This window comes from Branchiostoma belcheri, unplaced genomic scaffold (genome assembly GCF_001625305.1).
Source record: "Branchiostoma belcheri isolate BF01 breed outbred unplaced genomic scaffold, Haploidv18h27 scaffold48, whole genome shotgun sequence".
Taxonomy (NCBI): Eukaryota; Metazoa; Chordata; class Leptocardii; order Amphioxiformes; family Branchiostomatidae; genus Branchiostoma; species Branchiostoma belcheri.
Genome location: NW_017804109.1, coordinates 1,826,273 through 1,852,735, shown reverse-complemented (window position 1 = coordinate 1,852,735; position 26,463 = coordinate 1,826,273). Strand labels below are relative to the sequence as shown.

At 43.6% G+C, this 26,463-nt stretch overlaps 2 protein-coding genes across 4 annotated transcripts in view; both read left to right on the top strand.

The window, feature by feature from the left end:
- The first annotated feature begins 2,512 nt into the window (after positions 1-2,512).
- LOC109479413 lies at positions 2,513-10,094 on the top strand. 3 transcript variants are annotated; one of them, XM_019781383.1, is made up of 8 exons: positions 2,513-2,767; positions 2,950-2,997; positions 5,736-6,149; positions 6,665-7,108; positions 7,724-7,889; positions 8,486-8,741; positions 9,527-9,630; positions 9,907-10,094. In XM_019781383.1, exons 1-8 carry the CDS (start codon positions 2,662-2,664, stop codon positions 10,004-10,006), a joined length of 1,638 nt encoding a protein of 545 aa, XP_019636942.1. In that variant the 5' UTR covers positions 2,513-2,661; the 3' UTR covers positions 10,007-10,094. The 3 variants fall into 3 exon arrangements, with proteins under 3 accessions (XP_019636942.1, XP_019636943.1, XP_019636941.1); XM_019781384.1 differs by having other exon boundaries at positions 2,947-2,997; positions 7,766-7,889; XM_019781382.1 differs by having other exon boundaries at positions 2,947-2,997.
- Positions 10,095-20,828: 10,734 nt separating this feature from the next.
- Positions 20,829-26,463, top strand: part of LOC109479333 — a 61,975-nt gene continuing 56,340 nt past the window's right edge. The window contains exon 1 of the mRNA XM_019781284.1: positions 20,829-21,153. Within this exon, the coding sequence (XP_019636843.1) occupies positions 21,047-21,153 (107 nt within the window). The 5' untranslated portion in view covers positions 20,829-21,046. The remainder of the gene's footprint in view (positions 21,154-26,463) is intronic.

The following is a 26,463-nucleotide window of genomic DNA, read 5'->3' as shown; positions in this document are numbered from 1 at the left end:
AAGATTGCTTTTCCTGTGAGGAGTAAGTGGTGTGAGTTTGGTCCCCCTAGCAGCTTGTTCTGGAACTGCAGGGCACTTTCTGGCGAAATGTTTAAAAGCCAATAAGTCAAGATAGGAACAACATATTTTCATAATTTTGGTGTGTAGGTAGCTGACAGAGAGATGTACATGATTAAATGCAAATTATGCAAATGAGGACTTTATTTGCATAATTAATGAGGAAATTCTATAATTACAGTGTTTTACATTATACTACTTTCATACATGCAATGTATGTAACCTATGGCAGGCAGAACATCAACAGATACTAATTATGCAAATGATGACCTAATTTGCATAATTTATGCAAAAATTCTATGATTTCTTAATGGTGAATTATGGGAATGTCATACTTGGGACATCTGTAAGTTAATCAAAAGTTCACATACATCACAATGCATATATCATGTTAATGCGGAGGTAATTTGCATAATTAAAGAGGAAATTTACATTTACATATCAAGCCCATATTTCATGGAGGTATGAAATCTCGGAATTCTTGTTTCAACATGCAAATGATACAATGCATAGTGGTAACGCATGCACTCAAGCAATATGCTTATATTCACATCAACACTAAACATAACATAAAAATTACATCACAAAACATGGGTAACGTCCAGGTAACAAGAGAACGAAGTTTATCTATTAAGATTTTATAAATTAATACAGAAATATAGATCAGTTGTTAAATCGCTTAGTTTCGGAGAGATATAGCTGTGTAATAATGAGTATTTGAGAGTTGACTTTAAAAGAAAATAAAGGTGATCAATTAAGTAGCAGATACATACACAAAAGCACTGTCTGCAGAGCAGCAGCGGCGAGACGGGTCTTTGTGCCTCCGGGTTCACACAGAAGGGAAATAACGCGGAGGCTGCGAAATTAGTCCGATTAAAAGACCCAATTTCGGTTATCGCGCGTCTCCGGGGAAAAACGAACACATCAGAGCCTTCCTGGGGGGACAAACGGACGTTCATTACGTCAATGGCGGGAATAGGGACTGCCGTATCACCGGGAGATAAAGACTTTATTATTGCCTCCGACAAGGCGGTGAGTTTTCGCCGCTAGCGCTGTGGGCTGTGAGCACGTTATCTCACGGAGTTATGAAATGTACCTTAAGTCTTGCCGTTGCCTTCAGGCCATGGATGAATAATGTTTGTTGATACGTACATGTAAGTATTCTCCTGGAGGTTCATATTGTTTTTGCTCAGTTCCTTCCGTTATATTTGTTGTATTGACAGATACTATAGATGTATTCATAAATATATTTATATAAATATATATACGGTTCTGAGACCATAATTTGTGAAAGAACTTCCGGTGCAGGTATGGAGCTGATGCAGGGCGGAACCAATTCTTTCTCTGGTTCTTGGCAAATATTTCAAACGCGAGACAAACCTAAACCTAACAAGAATTCCCCATGCTAAACACTGCCAACTAGCCTGGGTACCGTCCTATTTGTATGCCGGGTCTCCCATACTCGCTCCCTAAAAATTTTCTTAGGGAGTGAGTATGGGAGCCCCAGCATACAAATAGGATGGTACCCAGGACAACTTCCAACACCAATGACCACTGTGATGGAACAGTGTGTTAGAACCAGAGAATATAATAGGTTCAGCCTGTTTACTAGATGACCTTTATTATTAAATACATGTCAGTATTAAAAACGAAACTTGCCTTTTCTGTGCTGAACCAAGCGCAGCTTATATATTCTGCAATACGTTTGTCGCATATCCGAGAAATCTGATTGATCATATGATATACGCAATGTGTGCGACAGGAAAACCGTTAATATGTTTGGTTTTGTTCAAAGATTATCGTTAAGTTGTTGTTCATGATTTTCATATTGAAGTTGCTTTATGTTGAGCAAATTTGACATTTGTTGAGAAATTTGAGAATCGTGCGTGGTTGTCACTTTCTTAGTATGAATGAATGGATGGATTCCTCCCACTATATAGACAGCATAGCCCCGCATATGCTACATGTAGTTTGGACGTCTTCCAAGCGCATCGATTTTTGCATGGTTTCAAAAGAAACTAGAAAGGTAACATTTGCAAAGCAAATGCACAATGTTTACCTTCGGACATGGCCCGCTCTGTCAATTTTTACTCAAACACGTTCACATACATGTACTACTAGTATATGGCGACAGGAGCAGAGCAGACCATGAAATTGCAACAATATGTAACCCAACACCAGTCACCATGGTGACAGACGTCAACAAATCATGTCATTGGTCAGGTCAGAGGTCACTGGAGAAGAAGAAGAGGAAGAAACTGAACAAAAACAATGTGTTTTCCTTCGGTAAACAACAAAATGAGAAGGCCATAAGTGTACGCCATGTGCCTCTAAAAGTGATCCCTGTACACCCCCATCTAGTTGAATGGAACACTCCTAATCGTGACGTACGTCAACCCGAGGAACAATGTGTAGATCAGAAATGACTAACATAAGTCTTCACGCTTCTGAGAAGTTCTGTGACACCGATTTCCGTCATGACTTCACAAAGAGACCTGGCAGAAGATAGCCTAGGCGTTATACGGCGGTGATACTGTGAAATTCTGGGGTTTAAAAACTGTAAAACAGCCCGGATTTTGTCGCGGAAGGCGACACAGGGAAAACATGAAGCGTTCTGGTCTCCTGCTCTGCACGTTCGGACTCAACCGAGTCTTACAGTTTGTTGTTCTCATGTCCGTCTGCTGGATATATCAGGATAGCAGAGTGGAAGGTAAGTCCATTTTTATTACTACATTTCTTCAGTTCCACAGGTGGACGTTTTAGTCACATTAGTACACAATATACCTTCTTTTCTTGACGTTGCGCTAAAACAAAGCTTTAACTTTAAAACTGAGTGCACACATTTACTCTTACTTGACATTTAAGTAATTTACTGTACATTTACTACAGCGACGACAACCTGTGACTGTGCTGCGGACTGTGTGTCCTACTGTACTGCAGGTTAGTACTGGGACAACGGCTCATGTACTCATCTCCAAGCAGATCTTTTGTTGGGGTTAAGACAGTATCAAATTGGCCAGTCTGTAACCATTTCCCCACCATTTGGGTGGGCAAATGGTTAGACTGGCCAATTTGATACCAAAAGATCTGCTTATCATGTACCGACTGCCAGGCCGGGCACTAGCAAAGTACTACGGTATTACTGGGCCGAGGTACGAGGGGGATGGGGGGGTCTGGCAAACCATCCAGGGGTGTCTACTGTGTGTCCAACTGTACTTTGGGCTTACTGTACTGCGCAGGGAGGGGGTTGTTTTGTTGTGTGTCCAACTGTACTGCGCAGGGCAGGGGCAGGGAGGGGGTTGTTGTGCAGGGATGAGGTGATATTTTGGGTCATGGCTGCCTCTGGTACGTCGCTGGGCGGATTTAAGGTATTGTTCCGTAGGTATGTGCATGTGACCGTGAGTTAGTTTGTAAAGTGTAGTCAAGCGTGCTTCCCTCCTTTGACTGGCAAGGACGGCCCATTATAGTTGTGTGCCCAACTGTACTGCTGGATAGTGCTAGGACAACAGGTTATATACAACACGCCAGATAGACTAATATTAGAGTTATGGGATACCAGGAGAAGACAGGAGACTGAGGTTGGCTTGCAGTATCCGCTGTATAGTATAAGCGTCTAAAGCGCATAAACCAACAGTTCTGTACTCGGTAACTAAAATCTGTGTCGTGGCACCGCGTTGGGAAGTGATTGACAAAATACCCAGAGATGTTCCCATAGATTATAGTTTTTAACGACTTTTACATAAACCTGGCGTAACCCCGCGAAACCCCGTTAGGTGCGTGTACCTGTACCCCCCCCCCGGGGCCCAACCAATGTACCGCAGGAAAGCTCATTCACGTGTGTCACGAAGTGGTGGATAGGGTTACCTGGTGACAATGGACCGGATTCTTGTGGTTTGGAGAATCCTTTGGTGACATTTTTGTTTGTCACAGTAATTGCCTCAGTCAACACATACCTGTACTGTAGGACTTGGGTTCAGACGTCGATCATGTCAGTCACACGTGAAACAATGGTCACTGTGAAGTATGAGCTGTCATCACTAAGTTCAGGTATCATGCTGTGGGCCTGACGTTTCATCTTGTTTCCTGTTTTACTTTAAAGACTTGAACAAAGTACTTAAGTTATTAGTGACGCTCATTATATCCACCTGTCATTTTATTTATTTGATATTTTTAGAGAAACTCTGGGAGGAGTCATGCAACAGGATAGGATCTTTTACAAGGCTGACATCTCTATAACAAAAAATAAAAAAACAGAAATATACAAAATATGTAGCTAGGAAAGGAGAAAAAAATGGATGACTAAGTTCGGCAGCGTTTTAACAGTTAGACCAGGTAATAATATTGCAAACGTCGAAATGGGTGGACAGTAGATGTAGGTAGTGTTTTGATACGGCTTGCTTAAAACGTTTGACTGATGAAATGGTAGTCACACTGTGGATAATAGGGTATTTCTGAAAGAATATTACTAGTCACGGTGATGAAGGTTAGACATCCAGGTAATACGATACGCCAAAAAGCAGTTACTCAAGCAACTGGATATGATTTTGGAAACGGTCAGACGTTTCAGCTAGTATCCACTAGCTTTCATCAGTGACTGAGAGACCAGAGGGGAAATGCAGGTTTATAAGCACAACCTATTGATTGATATGCAAATAAAGTGAAGACAAATTTTTGGAAGTCGAAAAAGGAACAAAAGTCAGACAAGTCAAGACAAGATAATGCAAATTAGTCAGAAAGCTCCTGTTATACAGAACAGGAGTTCTCGGGGCTGGGAGTGCCAAATCCCAAGTGCCGGAAAGACCGACTCGTAGCCCCCTTCCCTGTTGAGGGTGGGGTTGTACATTCTTTCATATATTGCCTCTTTAACACCCCGTTCCCACCAGCGTGTTTCGCGGTCTAAGATATCCGTGGACTCGAGTTTGAAAGAGTGACCCTGGTTGTGTTGTAGGTGGTGGAAAATAGCTGAGGAGTAGCCGTTGGCAATAGGTCGGCAATGTTCTTTATATCTTGTATCCAAGTAAGATACAAAGAACATTGCCGACCGCGAAACACGCTGGTGGGAACGGGGTGTTAAAGAGGCAATATATGAAAGAATGTACAACCCCACCCGCAACAGGGAAGGGGGCTACGGGTCGATCTTTCCGGCACTTGGGATTTGGCACTCCCAGCCCCGAGAACAGACAACACTTAAGCTCCTGTTCTGTATAACAGGAGCTTTCTGACTAATTTGCATTATCTTGTCTTGAATTGTCTGACATTTGTTCCTTTTTCGAGTTCCAAAAATTTGTCTTCACTTTATTTGCATATCAATCAATAGGTTGTGCTTATAAACCTGCATTTCCCCTCTGCTCTCAGTCACTGACGAAAGCTAGTGGATACTAGCTGAAACGTCTGACGTTTTCAAAATCATATTCAGTTGCTTGAGTAACTGCTTTTTGGCGAATATTACTAGTCTGCAAGTTTTAAAGCTAAAGCAATTCCCAAAAGCATTACTGATTAGAGCTAAAAAAATAGCTGCAATTTACAAATAGAATAATTGTCAGATTTTACATCTTTAGATAGATTGAAGACAAGAAGTAGATATTAAGCAGATCCTGTTGTCACACAATACTGTACCATTCCATGTCATATCGATCTATCACAGCTTGTCTTCATTGTGTCGTTACTTTTTTTCGCAGGTGTCAATCTGGCCTTGGGGAAACCCACAGCACAGTCAAGTACGGAGCATGGGGGAGTCGCCAAACGGGCAGTGGACGGCAACACTGACGGGGACTATCACCGAGGGTCCTGCACCCACACGAACAACCAAGGCAGGCCCTGGTGGCGTGTAGACCTGGGCAGATCACAAGCCATCGACACAGTCGTCGTCTTCAACCGACAAGACTGCTGCCAGGGGAGACTGAACAACTTCCGGGTTCACGTCGGCGACTCTCCCACCGTGACGTCCAACCCGCAATGCGGCGGGAACCACGGCGTGACATCAGGGCGACAGAAGATCACAGTGGACTGTACCGGTCGGAGCGGCCGATATGTCGGCATCTCACTCCCTACCTACGAAATTCTCACCCTATGTGAGGTACGGGTCTATGGAGGTACGTGTTTCCACATATCTAATTATTGTGCCACATCTATTTCTGAGATGTTGATGAACCTACCTGTTTTGTTCACCAAATGGCAAGGAAAAGGTCGGGAACAAAAATACTTCCGGACGACGTGACTGACATTTCGTCTTAAGTCGAGCCTTCAGATGTCTTGTAAGCGTTCGGTCGCTAGGCTCTAGAAACTCGACTTGTGAGAAGTGTTTTCTTGGGTCTTTAAAAGGAAGGGAAATCATAGATGGTCTGCATTTGTGTCGTAAGTCCAATTATTGACTGAATGATATATTTCAATGCCAAATCCGTAATTATTGTAATGGCAGAACTGACATGTTTTATAACGTTGAAGTCATAGGGCGCCAAAAGATCTATCAAAGCTATTTAATCAGGGTTGTGTCGATTAGGCAATCTCCCTCGTAGTAGTCACTTTTTGAGCCCAAGTAAACTTTCTTTTCAGGTTGTCTTCCTGTTACGATAGAATCTATATAACGAGTGGGCGTCCTCTTCCGTAGGTGGATGGCTGACCCGGAAATCGTCATGGGTCGTGAGCTCCGCTGGCACACCGCATGTCAGCAACGGAGTGACATATGATGCCGCAAAAGTCTTGGATGGGGACAGTGCAACCTACTGGAACCCACAAGGTACCGACCGCTACTCCAACAACAGGTACATCATACTGGACCTTACAGCGCCCCACACTCTGACCCGCATCGCGCTCAACAATTACGGGGACACCATACACGACATCAAAGTCTTCAGATTGCAAAACTCGCTCTCTGCGAGTCCGTACACCTGGGAGGACGTCAAGCCCGTCGATAACGTGCGGGGAGGGACAAGCGATCGTCAGGTGTTCGGCGGGTTCCAGGGAACCGCGCGGTACTGGAGGTTCGTCGTCACTCAGACCCACTCGGGCTGGCAGCCATGGCTTAGAGAGCTGAACCTCTACGGAACGTCAGGTAAGGGAAAATATCACTCTTGTTTTATAACCTATACGTACATCGATGCAAGTACAAAGGAATAGTCGTATGTGATGCATTGCAGTATGAAGTGTTACTAGTCTGAACGTCAAGTATTCTGTATCACACCTGACGCGAATTTAGCAAGAGGTAAACATTTTGTTGTTGTTTTTCTTGACACGGCAGTTATGCCAAAAAGCATTGGTCATAACATGGGGGTCTCGTCACATCTCTGTATATCCTCATTGCGTACGAGTTGCCAACTGACATTTCTTTCATAATTATCATACAGCCGTATGCACTATACACGTCATGTGCATCTCAATCGACCTTAAATAAAAAATCCCAAAACAATTGTAACCCCTTTAGAAAATGAAGGACCAGACACACAGTATTTTATAACTGACATATTTAGGGATGGTGGAGTCATAGGAACACACGTTCCCATTCAATGAACTGTTCATCATGTAGCAAATCGGACTTTATGAACAACTTTCTTTCATTTCATCGTTCATGGTGCGATTACATGTATATAAGCAGAGCAGTGGTTTGTTCAGCTTGACCGTGTGATGAGGTAAACATTATCAATATGCCTTAATGTTACCTTTCTCCAAGTTGAGTGTGTATCTCCCCCGAGTCTTGGCTCATCCGGGGTAGTAACAGCCAATCCCAACTCCTCGTGTCCTGTTGCCGTCGGAAATCCATCCCCAGCTGCCCTGATCGCAGTGAGCGTTGTTGCAGGAGTGGCGATCGTCCTGGCTGTGGCAGTGTCCATTCTGTAGTAGGTGGAACGTTTCTATTAGACTTGTGCCAGCGAAGCATGGAGAAAATGTAACATTTATGGCAATTTAAACTAATTGAAAAGTGTATCGTAGAGTGAACATAGCAGTTATGGTCATCAGCTATGAACGTTATAATCGGCACGAGCTGTTTGTACCTAAAATCTAACTGTTAACCTTTGAGCATTTCATATTGTGAATAATGTAGTCGTACGCGGAGATTGGTACGCAAAGTTTCTGGTGAGAATCCTTGCACTAACTTACATGTCGTCATCTGTTTACCTCTCGCTACGACTGACAACAGTCGATTTATCTCGGAGGTAGCCATTGTTTGCACATCCCCCACTGAACGAAAAGTTGAATTTACTAATGGTCTCCAAGCCGACTAAAGTCCGACCAGATTTAGGCCACACCTACCTTTTTACATGCGGATCGAATCGAATTTTGAGTTGTATTTTGGTCATATTGGACCCCCCGAACACTGCCGAACTACTCCCGAACACCAAATGTTTTAACATTTGTTTGAAAAATTTGGCTGGCGATTTGTCACGGAGGCAAGAATGATTTCCATCTTAAGCGCGTGTGTTGATATTTTCAGCATAGGAAACAGGCTCGAGCTGAGGAAGACCCATGCTGATCAGCCACTGCCTGGTCGCGACGCGAGCTACAGGAGCATCCCCGGGCAGCAGTATGAGACGATCCCGGACACAGTCGCTGGTCCTCTGCCCATTCCGGCTGCCAGGGTGCCGCCAGTGGTGAGACACACCGACGTAGAGCTACAGGCCAGGGCCTCGGGGACCGACATAGGTCGCCAGGGGGAGGGCGAAGGAGGCAGGAAGAGACGGCATCAAATGGTAAACACAGATAACCATCCATAAACACCTGTACATTGTACTTACATGTACTTGTTCTGGTCTCATCAGTGATGTTTACACTTGTACACATTTGTGACGCCGGGAGACCATGGATTTCGCGCCATGGATCAGTTATACAAATGGTACTGGCTAACTGTTCTAGGTGACTAGAAACATGTTCTTCACTGTCCCCCTGCCTTTGTTATACCTTTACCGTCACCAACGTTAACGCTTCTCTCAGGATGTGGGGAGAACATCTCAGCCCAGTATTAACTGAGTAACGGTGAACACCGTTATCCACTTACTCCTGTAAACGCTATGTGTATCGGGTGCAATGTGCTAGCTGAGACTAATGTCTGTAGTTGTTGTCAAACATGTTCTTCACTGCCTTTGATTTGAAGGATGCGTCTTAATCGCCTTAACCGGGTTTCTCATTGTACGATGTGTAGCTTTGGGTGGAGGTGTCTGTGCAACAAGCAAATATATTGCCTTTAATTCAGAACATGCCTCATCCCAATGTGGAACTTGCCTAACTCGTTCCTTATTACAGACACGTCTAGAAGTTTCTCTAATTTTTTTTCATATTCCAACATGTAATCACCAGACGAGGTGACGGCACACTCAAGTATTTTCAACTTATATACACACGACCCCACAAAATTTCTCTGAAATTAAGAGCGACTTGGTAGCTCATAACAACGTGGTTGTAGCAATTTATGATTTAAAAACCGTGGTCAGAACAGGTGAAGCAAAAACTCTAACGCAAAACCTTCGTTGATTTTCAGGCCAAGGGCAGTCGCGGTGGTCCACGGGATACCAACGCCGGAGGTCCTACCAACCGCGGTCCTATTGGCGGGATGCACCATTCACCTCGGCCAGGGGGGACCAGGTATGTGTAAACCTTACACTGCAATGTTGGCCAAATGTGTCTTTTTAACTGGTGGTACTGGTGCAGTAAAATATAAATCGAGTACATAGAGTTGCTGGGTACTATATCTTTACACGTGGGAACACTGAATTGACGTAGCTGTCCATAAAACATGCAATTGCTAGTAAGTGTCTTTTGCTGACACGTGTCTTATGTCGACAAGCGTCTTATGCCGACAAGTGTCTTTTGCCGATAAGTGTCTTTTGCCGACAAGTGTCTTTTCCAATATCATCTCAGGGTCCCTGCCGGATCTCCATGGACCCTTGAGCCTGACTACGACACGACTCCCGGCTACGTGTTCGAGAATGACGGTGAGAGCGAAACGGATGTGGAGTAGCTACCGAGGCATCCAAACCGTGCCTGTCCCAACCCTTGCCTGTCCCAAACCGTGCCTGTCCCAAACCGTGCCTGTCCCAAACCGTGCCTGTCCCAAACCGTGCCTGTCCCAAACCGTGCCTGTCCCAAACCCAACGCGTGTCCCAGAATGTAGATTTGCCCCAGGCACGGTTTGGAACACGCGCCGAGTGTCCCTAACCATGCCTGGGCACGGTTTGGGACAAGGCACGGCTCGGGTCTCAATATCGTGGCACAGTGTGCACAGTAAAGATCACTTAACGCCATCATCAGTCCCTCTGTGTTTTGTGTATGTTTGAATCCATATTAGTTCCTCCATTTCGCTGAATCATTTTGTTTACGCCATAATCAAATTACTACGGAATCGTTGTGCTCCTTTATGTGCTACCCAAGTACGCTTGTCGAGGTGATAACCAATGATTCTCTCTGGCGATGAACCAATGATTGAGCAGCTGAGAAAGACGATGACCAGTTTACCAGTTTGTATGAAACTTTCTTATAGAAAAGTGCTGGCGGACGCCGCTCTGTGAAATAAAAGATTTGGCAACTTCGACATGCAAAGTGAAAAAAAAAACACACAAAAAAACATCGCCAAGTTTAATCGAAATCCTTGACATTTTCTAGCTTATGAAACAGCAGCATTCTGAGATGTTATTGGACTCTATGACATTTTCAATCTGATGCGAACACTACTAAATAAAGAACAAGAGCTTGTACTGAGACGTGTAATTGGAATCGGTGACATTTATGATTTTGAAGACTTCCTTTGTATACATAAAGGGCCTTACTAGAATAGGCATCGACAGGTATAATTAGAATCAGTGGTATTTACAAAGGTTATGAGATTCATTTAAAGCTGGGTGCCGGAAAACAGCCTTAGAATAGAAGCCAGAGGTTTAACAGGAGAAATTACTGTTGAGAATTTTCATGATGTAGTAATGAGAGGCAATTTTATCCTCCAGTAAAAAAAAAAACTTATATTAGATTGGAATTAAAAATAGTTCTTATCATTCTCTTGTCAATGCATTACGGTTAGGACAGAGATGTTCTTATCTAGCAATAAGCGACATGTTCTCATATCTTATAGCAACATTTTTTATGTTAATTATCTAATCAGTTTATTCTGTAACAGCGACCTGAATTACATGTATAAGACTTTTGTTTACATTTCTTTTCATAGATGCAAACGAGTTTACACACTCCAGTTATTATTTCTGTGTCTTGATTTTGTTTAATTAATCAATTATTTCATTGTTTAATTTTGATGTTTAATTCAAATATGTTTTGTCTTAAGTTACCTTTGTTTGGGGTAGGCCCTTTGAAAAACCACCTAGGTTTCTGGCCTACCCCGCATATTCTTTGAATGCTATTATTTAATCATGAATTTTTTTTATATATGTGCAAATAAAGAAAGAAAGAAGAAAGAAGGAAAGAAAGCAAACACCCATGTAACCGGAAAAACGTGAATTCGTTTATATGTGTTTTAAGAAAATAGACTCGCCACGTTAACTTTTGATTTTGGTGTAGTGTAGAACATTTGCTTTGTATTATACTTTCAAATATTAGTTGCAATGCCTTCTGAATGCGAATGCTAATTCGGAATGCCTTTTGTGCATAAACATGCAATAAATGTTATTTTCATCGCCGCTGTTGATTTTTTAATTACCTGGAACAATATTCTCCCTTCTTTGTTTGAAATAGTTGAACTTATTACCTCGCCTTTCTGTAGAATCATTTCTCTGCTGATTATTGAGTTATCTACGGAGAATGTTGGTATGTCATTGCTGTTTTTTTTACGTGAACTGATTCGGGATTGGGCATGGTTGTTGTATCCAGACCCGTGCTTCACCATGCTCAGTCACGGTTCTGGATATCCCAAACCGTGTCTGAGACAAATATCCGTTCTTGGAGACTATTAATATACGTGGGGACGATTCAGAACCGTGTATGATCCTACCCTAGCCCATTAGGGCTTAGAACAAGATAGGCACGGTTCTGGATACAATATTGGTGCCTGCAACGGCCACAAAACTGTTGTAAGGCCTGCACCCTAGCGGTTTGACCATGAAATGCATCTGTTACCCGACGTGATAAAACAGCTTATTGCCAATGCCTTCCTTGACTTTAGTGTAAAAGATCATTCTGTTTATTTTCCGCATCCTCCTGTGGACTTCTTCCTTCTATTCAAGACATCATTTCTATAAAGACCATCCTATTTCACGGGGAAGGGTGTCGATACCAGGAGACCTCGCGTTACTGACCACGTAAAAAACGATAAATACAGTATCAGTAGCAGGCTTCCACAAGGGCACGTTCATCGGTTACGGGCTCAAGTACATTGAACTATTGAACCCATAGTGAACTATTGGAAGTTCCAAAATACTAGCGTTAAACACCATCCGATATTTTTGCTGACAGACTTATTTCCTGTGTCAGATCTAACCCGTGTGCTATTGACATGCAGCTTTACGAGCCCCATGAATAATTCTAGTCCTTTAGGTTTTTATTTGCGCCCACTTTGCCGAGTGGTTGATTTAGACCCGCCCTGTGCTGATATACGGGGACGGAGGAGCCAATATCGAGGTGATCCCTGTTTACGGCCGTCAAAGTTTGATTCGCCCGGCTATCTGCTGCCGAATCGGACGCTTTGCCTGAAATATAGCCGTGAGGGAGTTTTTATGACGCTGTTTGCATCCAGTCCTGTCTTTTTTCTTATTTCAACATGCAAATGATACAATGCATAGTGGTAACGCATGCACTCAAGCAATATGCTTATATTCACATCAACACTAAACATAACATAAAAATTACATCACAAAACATGGGTAACGTCCAGGTAACAAGAGAGCTAAGTTTATCTATTAAGATATTATAAATTTATACCGAAATATAGATCAGTTGTTAAATCGCTTAGTTTCAGAAAGATATAGCTGTGTAATAATGCGTATTTGAGAGTTGACTTTAGATTAAGGTCATATTGAAGGGTGCCTGAGGACTTTTTGGAAATACTAGTATAGAAAAAAAACTCTATCTGACATGGTAGACTTTTTGGTCTATTTTTATAATCTATAACATATTTTTTGCCAGGGCCACATTTTGACCGCGAAATTGAACGACAAAGTTCGCAATTTTTACGCGCCATCTACCATCCGGGCTCCCATATATGGAGTGCTCTTCCAAATATGGAGTGCTCTTCCAAATAATGTGCACACCCCCCGGCCCCTCTGAAGCGAAAGCACGAGTCCCCTGGGCCACTTGAAGCAAGGAATGTGAACTGTCACAGTGTGTGTGAGCTTCACTTTGCCATTGGGAAAGGAAAAGACAATTTTCCTGATACTTACTTAGCGTTTGTAAATACAGTACATCATGTTATTTGTAGACCGCTAAGTAACCAAGTAACTGCAAAGAATTTACGAAAACCTGCCATGCCGGCTAATCAAGTCGGAACACATATTCAACTGGAAATATACCACAGAAATCACCAAGAAAAAGGCATGGATTACGCCAAAAACATTTGACTGCCAAAAGGAACGTTTGAGTTTGTTTCGACTGCAAAATGTTTGCAAATATACTACCGGTAGTAACTGTTATATGCAGTTGTAGGAAGAAGATACTAGTACTTGAACAAACATGACACAAGAACTGATTTCCAATCTGCAACGTTCTTTTTTTATTCAAAGAAATACAATACAAACAAACTTCAAGCTATCTTAGAGCGGAATGCATACACAAATTATCTTACTGTAACGACGAACATATCTTTACGGTTTACAGCGGTGGCAGCTTATAACGGATCGTCCATATTTGCAGATAAAACTCCGTACGTAAAAAAATCATATACTGTAAGCACACGTCTACTAGGACAACATTCAACAGAAATTCACATAATCAACAAAATTATATTCGCTAGTAATCTCATACCACGTACGGGCAGGCTTTTCTCCAGGGCTATCTACTCCGGTAACTTTTCAGTCTTTTTCCGAGTATGTTGCTGCTTCCGTAACATAACAAAGAACTTCGGGGGTAGGCATCAAAAACAAATCCGTAACTCCAGAAAACGCGGACGGTTTTTCTCCAGAAAGGTCTCAGAATAGTCCATGAAAGTCCACCTGCAAAACTACGTAGGGTATAGCCGTTTAAAAGATTGTCTAGCGGCCCAAATGTTGCCGCAAACCGCACAGCGTCCTTCGCGGCATCCACGTCGTCGTCCGCCATTTTGGTTTGGTCACGTGACTCCCCTACGCTTTAAGAATATGGGGATGCTTGGGCTGTTCTTTTTACTGTTCGTATCCCCGGCCTGTTTTTCTAAATCGCGGCTCAGAATGGTAAATACAGCGTGCTGAAGGGTCAATGACCCGCATTTTACCGGAAGTCATCGGGGCCTTTGGAATGCAGACCAGAACCTGGCGATTTCGGCTCTTTTTGGCTCCAAAATGGACATTTATGTAACCCATACAGCATATACGGCATTTTTAGATCAAAACTGTGGCAAAACTGCTAATGAAAAGGGACAAAAAATTGTTTTCTTTTAAACATAAGCTTCTAAACTAAAAACGTACGTCAGGCCGACGCGCTGCGCCGCTTTATGTGCTGGGGAGGGCCGCTGGCGTATGGCATTGTTAAAATTTACGAAAAAAATTCATTAAAAAATCAACATTTAAAGATAGAAAAAAATCCTGACGTACGTTTTTTGCTATTACTATAGTGCGCCTCTCTACAAAATATGGTCAATGAAAACCAAAGCACTGGCCAGGAAAATTGATTTTTCTAAAAAGGGGGCGTGGCTCATAACTCCAGATTACGTCATCGTGACGTCATAAAAATTTGCATAAATTATTGTCTTGCAATAAGGTACTTATATGAAAAAATTCAATGACCAAAAGTAATTCTAACTAGTATTTTTAAGATGTCCCCAAAGTCCTCAGGCACCATTAAACACTACCTTAAAGTAAAGGTGATCAATTAAGTAGCAGATACATACACAAAAGCACTGTCTGCAGAGCAGCAGCGGCGAGTCGAGGCTTTGTGCCTCCGAGGTTCACACAGAAAGGAAATAACGCGGAGGCTGCGAAATTAGTCCGATTAAAAGACCCAATTTCGGTTATCGCGCGTCTCTTGGGGAAAACAAACACATCAGAGCCTTCCTGGGGGGACAAACGGACGTTCGTTACGTCAATGGCGCGAAGAGGAACTGCCCTATCACCATGAGATAAAGACTTTATTATTGCTTCCGACAAGGCGGTGAGTTTTCGCCGCTAGCGCTGTGGGCTGTGAGTACTTTATCTCACGGAGTTATAAAATGTACCTTAAGTTAAGTCTTGCAGTTGCCTTCAGGCCCTGGATGAATAATGTTTGTTGATACGTACGTGTAAGTATTCTCCTGGAGGTTCATATTGTTTTTGCTTAGTTTCCTCCTCTTCATCTTCTCCAGTAACCTCTGACCTGACCAATGACATGATTTGTTGACGTGTCACCATGGTGACTGGTGTTGGGTTACATAATGTTTCAATTTCATGGTCTGCTCTGCTCCTGTCACCATATACTTGTAGTTAGAGCTGTGTACCGGTACGCAGTACCGATACTGTACCGGAAAAATTGATTAGGTACAGGTCAAAATACCTAATCCCTCAGTACCGGTACTGTACCTAAACAATTTCACACTAATTTTATGCCTATTTGTGACCTCAAATGTTTAAATAGCTGGTTAACAATGGGTGCCTGTGTAAGTACAGTGTGTTCATGAAAACAAAAACATCTTAGTTTTGCCTATATTTTATCTGAGCATTCGCCATAAACAAAGAATAAACCTTAACTATCAAGTTTATTTATGTTTTTTTGTTAATGAAGGAGTTTAGAAGAGCATATAAATTGGTCGAATTGTTCAGGTACAGGTTCAGGTCCAGACCTGTACCTAAACCTGTGTACCTGTACCTGTACCTGTACCTAAAATTTGTTTAGGTACACAGCTCTACTTGTAGTACATGTATGTGAATGTGTTTGAGTAAGAATTAACAGAGCAGACCATGTCCGAAGGTAAACATTATGCAGTTGCTTTGCAAATGTTACTTCTCTAGTTAAATCTTATAACAGATCTGGGTCCAAGCGAGAATGTCTGTATATAATAAGGATGGCGTTTGGTAAAACTGTCATTTGAAGAAGCTGCTCGCCTAGTAGGCAAAATAACGACGAAACATGATGCATTCTACGCGCTAGGAGAGTACACAGGGTAATTAATTACTAATATCCAAGCAGATCCCTATTGGTGGCAAAAAAGACAGTATCAAATTGACCAGGCAGTATCCATTAGCCAGAGAAGGTCGCCGGCCGGCCACCGACGGGTTGGTGGGGGTAGCGACCAAAAAACGGCCACATATATAAAGCTAACGATCATTCCCGACAACCTCTGCTTGGAGAGCAATGAATTACCTGTAAATGGTGCCATTCAGGTTAACAGTTGGGCTCCACCAGGGGTTCGTTACTAGGTCATCAGGGCAGGGGTGGCGCTCCCTCCCGGTATGTAGGGCAGAGTTCATGCGTCAGGAGTAATCAAACTGCGATCCGGCAGCAGAGTCTAATGGGGGTTAAATAATGGACTTACGGATAAACTCATGTCATTTGGGAGCGATCCAACAGGGTAGAACGTTTACCTCCGTATACGGAGGTTTTGTTTTCAGTGTGCCTGTTTTTGTGGGTTTGTGTTTCCGTAGATTGTTCATTTGAGTTTACCATCAGATATACAAGTGGAGGGGAGGACAAAACAGGTGCGTTGACACCTTTACAAGTTGTCCTCCCAAACACAACATGCACAATATAAATACAGATTACAATATTGAATACAAAACAAATTGCAATAATGAACATCATTAACATGAAATATTATACATTAAACATCAAATTAATGTAGCTAGGAAAGAAGGGACACTGGTAGGACGTTAGGTGTAAGCTCACTGAAAGGTCCCAGCGAAGGTTTTCTTATTTATTGTCTTCAATTTCCTGCTATCTTTATGTCTGTTGCCTGATGTGAATCGGGAGGAAAATGCATCGACAAAATCAACGACAAATTCACAATAATGAATAAAACAGGAAAACTGCACACAACAAAGTAAATGTTTCACGGAGACAGATCTTCTGTTTCTTGTCGGTGCTTTTATTCTGACGCCCTATAGCTAGAGGCCACATCTATTCATGTGTTGTAGGAATGTGCATCTATCACAGCATGTTCTCGGGTTCAATGAACTGTAAGTGTGGCATTCTCAAAGCGCGGAATGGGGCGGCGCGCAAGTTTATTGCCATGAATAAATTGCACGGATGGACGCGAGGGAAGAGCGGTGTTTTAAAGGCAGTTTTCCCCACAAGTGTCCGCCCTAAGCACCCATCACAGTAACCACCGCAGTTGGCAGTTTTATATGACAGGAAATAACGCGCTGATCACTGTGTATATTTTCACGCTTGTAGCACCTGCCAAACCTTCTACACAAGTGTTTCATCATAACGCAACAAGACGTGTCACCGCGCACATATCAACTTTATAACGGTTAGGCGTGCTTGTATTTAACCCTATGACAGATTGCATGTTTGTTCCGGCATTGTCATTACCCATGTGTAATAGATTGGGCAATTACCGTCGGGCTGCATTGATTTCTGCAGAAAGGAAAGCCGCGTCACCATACATCACAAATGCAAGAAATCAAAATAAAATAAATCAAAATCAAAGATTTCACACCTCCGTGAAGCACCTACTGTGAATTTCTCGTACAGAATCAGTTATAGAAATTAAAAAGAAATACTTAAAAGTATGTGCATATTCTAACTGCCACTACCTCCCAGCCTGCGGGGAGACCATTTTGACCTCTAGCTAGTCTGCGGTTATATCATTCCCCGGGCCCCTCACGTATTGTGATTCGGTGTATTCAAATAACCACATACACGAAGGTTACAAGATACGCGGACCTTGCCTAAGTACAGAACTACTGTGTGAGTGTGAGCGGGCAGCTGTTGTGCATCATGGCCCTGTTAACCAAAAAATGGATACAGGAAGCTCCGATGCAGATGTACAGAAAGTCGCTGGGGGGGGCTCAATTCTGATCATGCATTTCATAGATACCAAAAAGATACCAAATATCTTAACAATCCGCGCATAGTTTCTTGGGTTATGCTGTTCGCCGCCACCGATCAACAGAACTCAAGACCACAACCGTAACTATAACAGACATAAAAGAGGTAATAAACCGTTCATCTTCACTAAAAGCTTGTAGCAGAAGCCAGTCGGGTACCGCACGTCTGCAGCCGTCCCGGGAACCAGTCGTACGCCGCGATAATCGCCGTAACTATCTACTTACATCTCCATTAGGGCGGGACACATGGCGGGCTGTCCTGGGACGGCTGTCTGTGTGCCGGTATCAGCCACACAGAACCAGACTGGTGTCATAGCCTTATACTATAGTATTAACGAGAAGGTTCGTGGGCGGAATGGAACCTTTTCTCGGCGGCTGGATGTAGGATGGCCGGCTAAGTTATAAGCTATTCAAAACGCTGTATCAAAATCTCCACCCGCCCCGGAGCCTGCACAGGAGGTATTCATTATCACTGTACGCGACATTACAACAACAGCGACAAGAACAGAAGGGAGGTGCACAATCGACTGGTATTTTTTCAATCCTTTTTTCCACTATAATGAACAACGATCTCAAACAGTACTCAATAGAGCTTTACATTATAGAGACTATAGTTCCGACTGCGTACAATATTAAAGGAAAACAAGCAATTGCAAATAAGCAGTGAAACCCACATACGAGTACATGTACTACGTATCTTTATGTACGAAATTGCAATTACAACAAGAACTGTTTTACACCAACCAACCATAGTGTTACAACTCCGAAGACGAGCACAACCTTTGGTAGCTTTGCAATCGTTTGATGTTTCCACAGTAATAAAGTAATGATTCCATCGGTAGGTAATACTGTTTTCCTCTAGAGTAATTAACTTCCGCATCAGGAACATCCACTGGCCCGTAACGTCAGCTAATCGGCCCGAAATGAAGGAACGTGCAGCTCGTGTTGGGACCGGGCTTCTGCAATCAGTAATACTTTCCACGACAACAGAAGTAAAATATAGGTTATTCCGAGGATTTTCTTAACATATTTGATGAAGGATCAGCGATTCCTAATATTGCAAGGTTTGTGTGCCATAGATCCTGTCTGTATTACGTCTGTACTTTTGTGGGTCAGCCTTAACTAGCTGAGTCTCCCTGTGCTGACCCACGTACTGACTTGTATCATTGCCAATGAACACAAATACAATGCCCTTCACAGTGTCCCTTTTCACATAGAGATTCCTAGCATCCATAAAAACACACATAATGTACTTTTTGTGGGTCAGACTATTCCAACTGAGTCTGTCTCCGATGATCCAAGTCACGGCATCCAAAAAGCAACCACAATGTCATCCGCGCTGCTAAATAGCCCATTTGCGACAAACATTCCCTAAAGAGCCAACATTACCCCATATATGCTGCCAGATAATACAGTCCCTTCGCGGGTTGTATGACAAACAGCGCCGTGACCAGAGGCGGCACCATCGGGTAATGATGTTCCCAACAACAGGTGTTATCTCCGTCACTTCTGACACGGACAGCGCCGCGCCACATCAGCCGTACAAACAGTCCTTCACTGATGGGTGTTTCACGTGAGGAGAATCCTGTACACGTTCAGCACACACTCACTCACACTCACACACACACTCTCACGCAAACACACACAAAACACACACACACACATACACAAACACACACACACACACAGACACACACAGACAGACAAACACACACACACACTCTCACGCAAACACACACAAAACACACACACACACACACACACAGACACACACAGACAGACAAACACACACACACACTCTCACGCAAACACACACAAAACACACACACACATACACAAACACACACACACACACACACAGACACACACAGACAGACAAACACACACACACACACACTCACGCAAACACACACAAAACACACACACACAAACACACACAGACACACACAGACAGACAAACACACACACACTCTCACGCAAACACACACAAAACACACACACACATACACAAACACACACACACACAGACAGACACACACACACAGACAAACACAAACAAACACACACACACAGACAGCACACACACACACACACAGACAGCACACACACTCACAGACAGCACACACACTCACAGACAGATCATGGAGGCAATTAGTACATTATTCATCACAGCCCCATAGTTACGCTTTATATGCCGCAGTCTGATGAGTCTAAGTAAGTGATCAGTGACCCGTATTGATGTATCACCCAGACTGTGCAATGACTGGGTGCGTTACGTCGGCGGCAGGCCTTACGTAAGACCCGAGAAGCTCTTCGATCGGAAACGTTGCCGTCTTGAAGAAGCTAGGATATCGAGTTTCCTACGTATTGCCGGCCGAGGATTGGCTGCTGCTCAGATGACGTCTGCACACGTGGGTGTGTGCTAACATAATGACGCGATTCACTCCCCTCCGACAGCGGCCAGTAGTGGAGTCGGCTCGCCCAGAACCGCAGCCAACCTGCGTTCCGTCACGTGGAAGTCAGCGCATCGATAGAGATAATTAGCTATTCCTCGTGGACAGTTATGACTTATTGGCGGAGGACTGCATCGTCCACACAGGAAGAGTCTTGTGGATAACCCGGGTGTGCTCGCCCTGCCTGTCAGTTAACACACTCCTGTGACTGCCTCTGCAGGCGTGTGCACGACTTGTGAGTATGACTGACTGCCTGGCACACCCTGCCTGTATCTCTATCTGTATAGCCGGTATAACCGCCTTTCGGTGTAACACACCAGCTTCCGTACATGTATGATCAGTGAGTGAGTCTGTGCAGCACACCTAGATTGTGTGAGTACGCCCCTGACTGTCTGTACAGGTATGATCAGTGTTGTCTGAGACTCTACATTGTAAGTCAGCATCCAGCCCAGCACTATGAAGGCCGACCCTGCGATGTTAGCCCTCGCGACTCTCGCGCTCATCTCTGCGGCGACAAGCCTGGAAACCGCCGGCACAGACTCCACCGCCAGCACGGAGACATGGTGAGTACATGCCTGCCTTTGTCTATATTACATTACTGTCACTTCCTAGACTTGCGTTCACTTGTGATTTTGCAATTATGGCTGGAGCCTTTCAGTCAGTATCACCGGTACGTCCAGAAGTGAAATAGGCATAGGTGGGGATAGAATAGACATTCGCCGCTGTTGTCTTATTTTATACTCTCCAAGCAGAAGTTGTGGGGAATGATCGTTACCTTTTTATATATGGCCGTTTTTTTTCCTGTCGGTGGCCGCGGAGCTTCTCTGGCTAATGGCTACTGCCTGGCCAATTTGATATTGTCTTTTTTGCCACCGCGAGGGATCTGCTTGGAGATTATTATTTTAGAGACACAGCGTAATCGGTGAAAAGCTGTCTTTGTCTATTATACCGTCATCTCCTAGACTCGCGTCTACTTGTGATTTTACAATCACGGTAGGGGTATGTTAGTGCGTATCATTAGCACGTCCAGAAATTACCCCGTCCAGAGAATACTAGAATGGAATTGAAATAGAATTCGGCACTGTTGTCTTTTTTAAGAAACACGGGGTATCGGTGAAATTGCGGGTGGTCTGAATGAACGACATAACGGAAAAAGCCACGGTCACCAGCTCCAAAGTTATATCTACATTGCATATTCTTTATATTTTTCGTCATGCGAGTCAGTAGCAATTTGCATCTTGGAACATAATAGAGCATTGTTGTGTCCAGAACCGTGTTTTATCCAGAACTATGCTCATGCACGATTCTAGATAGTCCACGCGTAGACATAACTGAGTCTGGGGAAAATCTACATCCTATGAAACGCGGGGGGGGACTACATCGGTTTTACACACTCTAGAACCATGCCTGATCCTGGCTCTAACCCATTTGGCGCATTGAACAAGCTGCAAGCACGTTCCTGAATACAATGCATGTACGCATCTCTCTGTGGTAACGCCTTGAATATCTGGGCAGAGGAGTTATGTATTAACACCGGACAGAAAGTGGTTCAGAGTGCAGCCCAGAGAAACCATTATTCCAGAAGACCCAGTCTTCCGCCTGGCTAATAGCCTGGTATCCAGTCCTACGTGATTGGGGGTATTGGGGTGTTCGGGCAGGTTGTGCCTTCGGGGGCTCTAATAGCTTCCCCCGCCCAGTGCAACAGGCCGTCCCGGTAGGAGTGTTACGCTAATAGCAGTATGCTTGGGAATTTGGTTTTCGAGGAGGGCTAATCAATCTCTGGTGAAATACACACCGGGAAACCTATGTAAGGTGGGCGGGACAGAGCTCTTTCGGCCCCGACCACGATCAGACTGTATATAAGGCTACCTGGCTAAGGGCGGGTAAACGATCCTGTCATTGACCATAGCATGTTTCATCGGTCCCCGCAAGGCTCTGTCTATGGTAACACAATAACAATGGTTTATCTTAAGGAGAACGCAATTACACTGCCGCTCCTTGGTAATCTGCCCGCTGAATTGCATCAGTGCAACGCTGCAATACGATATAGCACAGAAACTTGGCAGGGACAGTCTCCCACTCGGCAGCATCACACGCGTCAGTACCGGCTGTTGTAGATTAAACTGCTGACATCAGCAGATTCCGCTGGCGCAATGAGGTGCGCGGCTGTTTCCGTCCCTCCATTCATCATCAGGACGTAATTGGGTCGCGTGTTATCAAGAAAGCTTTTAATGAACGCTTACCTGAACACTGCAAACTAATATCTATCGATTAATATTGCATTAATTCCCATAAGTTGTGGGAAATGCGGGACTTGAGAGCTTATATGGCGGTTCTACACGGGTGGAAACGTGCCTCGTGCGGCGCGAGTTGAGCTTTCTGATTATATGCGTCTGTACGGACATGTGATGAAGCACAAAGCCTTGATGATTTCGTCTATAGTCTAACCATGTACGGAGAGGTGATGGATGCTGATGGTATGAAGAGAATACCCTCAATGACAAAGTGTTCTGACGAACATGTACCAAGCAGAATGCTTCTATATACGAGGATGAAAATCGCCAAGAGCCAAAACTGGGCTGAATTTATGAATCATAATCACAATAATCACTCCTTTAATTGTAGCTGAGGCTCAGAGAAAATACTGGATAAAAACATGAAAGAAAATATTGAAGAGAGCCTAAACATTGTCTGCTCTTCGTTTGCCAGTCCCTAGACATGCGGTCGTCATACCAAATATACCTGAATCTGAATCTATCCACGGCATCCTTTTGTGCGACTGGCAGCATTTAGGAAAGCAAGTCCCGCTGATCGCTTCAATACAGACAGGTAGAAGTCTAGTTTTAGTTATAAGTACAGATAAGCACAGACACGTTGAAAGAAATTCAGATATAAGATGTTACACTGCAAGTCCAGTTAGTTCAGGGCCTTCAATGTTTTAGAAAATCATTACACATGATCACGAGGAGGGTGCCACGATTGAGTAATAGAATGTTGTAGCCTAATCGTTGCACTGCCCAAGGGCCATACTGGAGTCAGTTGGCGCGGGGCCAGTAACCAGAGTACACAGTCTATTGTGAAGATTATGAGACTCTGCCGAAGCACTTAGCATTCATCGGCCCATTTACGGCTGGACTAGCTCCAATCCGTACCTCCCTGGTCCGGCTGATAGTCTAAGTACCGGCTATTCGTCAAACCCTTCAGAGATTTTCCCGGGATCAGTTTCTGTGGGTGACAGGCGAGATGGCTCTTACTGTGGTACGCCCGATGGAAGCGCCCATCTCGTGCCGGAGTCATGAGCAGTTTGGCTCTAATCTGCGGCTTACAGAGTGCAGTTTAGGGCATTTTGATGTGATTATGTGGATGACATCCTCTGGGAACCCCAAAACTGATGCAAGCGTGTGAATAAAAAAGTTTGGCCAAAAAAAAAAGTTGCTTTCATTATGAAATCTACGTGGTTATGAAGGTTTACCAAATGACACGAAGTATCGTATGGAGAATAATCTAGTCTTCAAATTAATTTCTTTACATTTTCGTCTTTTTCGTTTGATTTTGGCATTCTAGCACGTCGTTATCATTTTCCAATATTTTTTTTCAACTTACGGTATATATCTGCTGATTTTGTAACTGTTTTGTGCAATTTACAGTATGATTGAAAACTTGGGGGGGGGCGAAAATTCATGCGCGTGTAGATGTCGTCCATAATTTTTTTAAAGGTTAAATCAACACGGCCTTACCGCGGCAGTCGTCTTATCTATCCGCGGACACTGAGCGGCCTTGGGGGCAGCTTACCGCCCCAGGGTTTATATATATCAACGACGTAGAACCGTAAACACCGGCTTATAGCAGGGCACTACAGGTCAGGATGCCGCGCCCCGCATGATCTTCTGTCATCAGATGTCAACTATGGTAATATTAATGTTAGATCTGCTTATACACAGACACACACACACACACACACACACACACACACACACACATATATATATATATATATATATATATATATATATATATATATATATATATATATATATATATTGGCATGGTCATCAAATATAAATGCATAGTGTATGTGTGCATATTTGGTTACTAACTCAGTAATCCGACTTTACCAAAAGGTTAGAGAATGTAAGATGAGGGTAAGATGCCATCATTTACTTCACGATGTGTAGTGGGGTTTTTTTTTTGCGACACATGTACTCGGAGATGCTGAAACAATAATAGTCCAGGACAGTGCTGCAGTGGGCTAGTAATATAGCCGTGCTGAGCGGTTAGGCAGGGAGATTTCTGCATGACGCACAGACGTAAGCTCAGCAGACCCGCGGGAAATCTCACGGTCTCCCAATATCGTCCACACAAAATCCAGCTTAACTTTTTTCTAAAGCAACGACCATTTTTTTTTTCTATTCCACTATTCCAACATCTATCACAAGACATGGTGACGGCACACTCAATTTTTTAACTTATATTTATGCCGCCACCAACGCAGACAAACGCATGTACGAACAGGCATACTCATTTTCACCTGAGTAAAGCGAGGAAATTCGTATTTTTCCCAAGGGCAAAAGATCGGAGGCATGGTAGGATTCGAACCTCTTGGTTCCGAGCCTAACGCTCTGTCGTTATACGCCATATCGCCCCACGACCAGTTGCACGTCCACCTGGGTTAGGTTAGTCTTCGGGAAGGCCGTATTCAGCCATATATGTGGCAAGGGCTCTCCCTTCTGCCGTGTAACAGTGGCTTTCCCCTCTGCCGTGTGGCATGTCCTGCCGACCTTGGGACTCCGCCGGGAATCGCCGCTGATGAAGCGGTTCGATCCGCCATCGTGGCTAACGGCAAATACATCACTTACCCAATCAGGGGCGTCTCCCAGCCGAACAAAAACCATGGCCTGCCTACCTGCCTATATGCACAGGCCCCTTGCTCCCCTCCGTCAGGTACTTCCAGCCAGCTGTATCAAGGGCAATAGTCTCTGCTTCTCTTAGGGTAAGTCCTGTGTCACTCTGAATCTGGTCTTTCCACTTCTTGGGTGGTCTTCCCCGGGGTCTAGGGTTTTGGAACTCCCGGTGGTATGCCTGGTAAACTAAGGTGTTTACTGGTCTTCGCATCACATGCCCAGGAGAGAAGGTGAAATGGCTCATACACAAGAATGCTGAAAAATGCCTCAAACATCTCATGGACACAAAGAATTTCAAACCGTGAGCTATACAAGAATATGCTGCCGATTGCTGAAACAACATGGCAAAGGACACGTTTTGTAGGCCACTGTTGGAGGAACAGGGGTGGAGTAGTACAAACACTCTTACTGTGGAACCCGAGTCATGGAAACAGAAGTCCACACTTGACTTACATTAATCAGCTACAAGCTGACAGTGGAATGAGCCAATACTGCAACGATGGATGAGAGAGAAATCATGACTCAGACCACAAAAGCCGATAATGAACATGAAAAACACATGATAGATGCGGGAAACGTAACTACCATTGAGAGTAATTAAAACGATAGATGTTGCGTAATGATTAGGGGCTGTTGATGAAGATATATGTGAACGCTAATGAGTACAGTAAACCGATAAACCTTCTTCCCACTTTACGGGTGTGATGCAAAATTGCTATAAGTACGTTAATGAGTTCTGGGAAATGCTAAACCTTATCTACTATTTACTTGCGTTTATGTACTTATTAATCATACTCTAACCTGTTAAAACATATATCGACATAAATCTATGATAGAAGAGGCCTGGGTACGTACCGCATTTTGATACTCGACAATACACACCACACACACACACACACACACACACACACACACACACACACACACATATATATATATATATATATATATATATATATATATATATATATA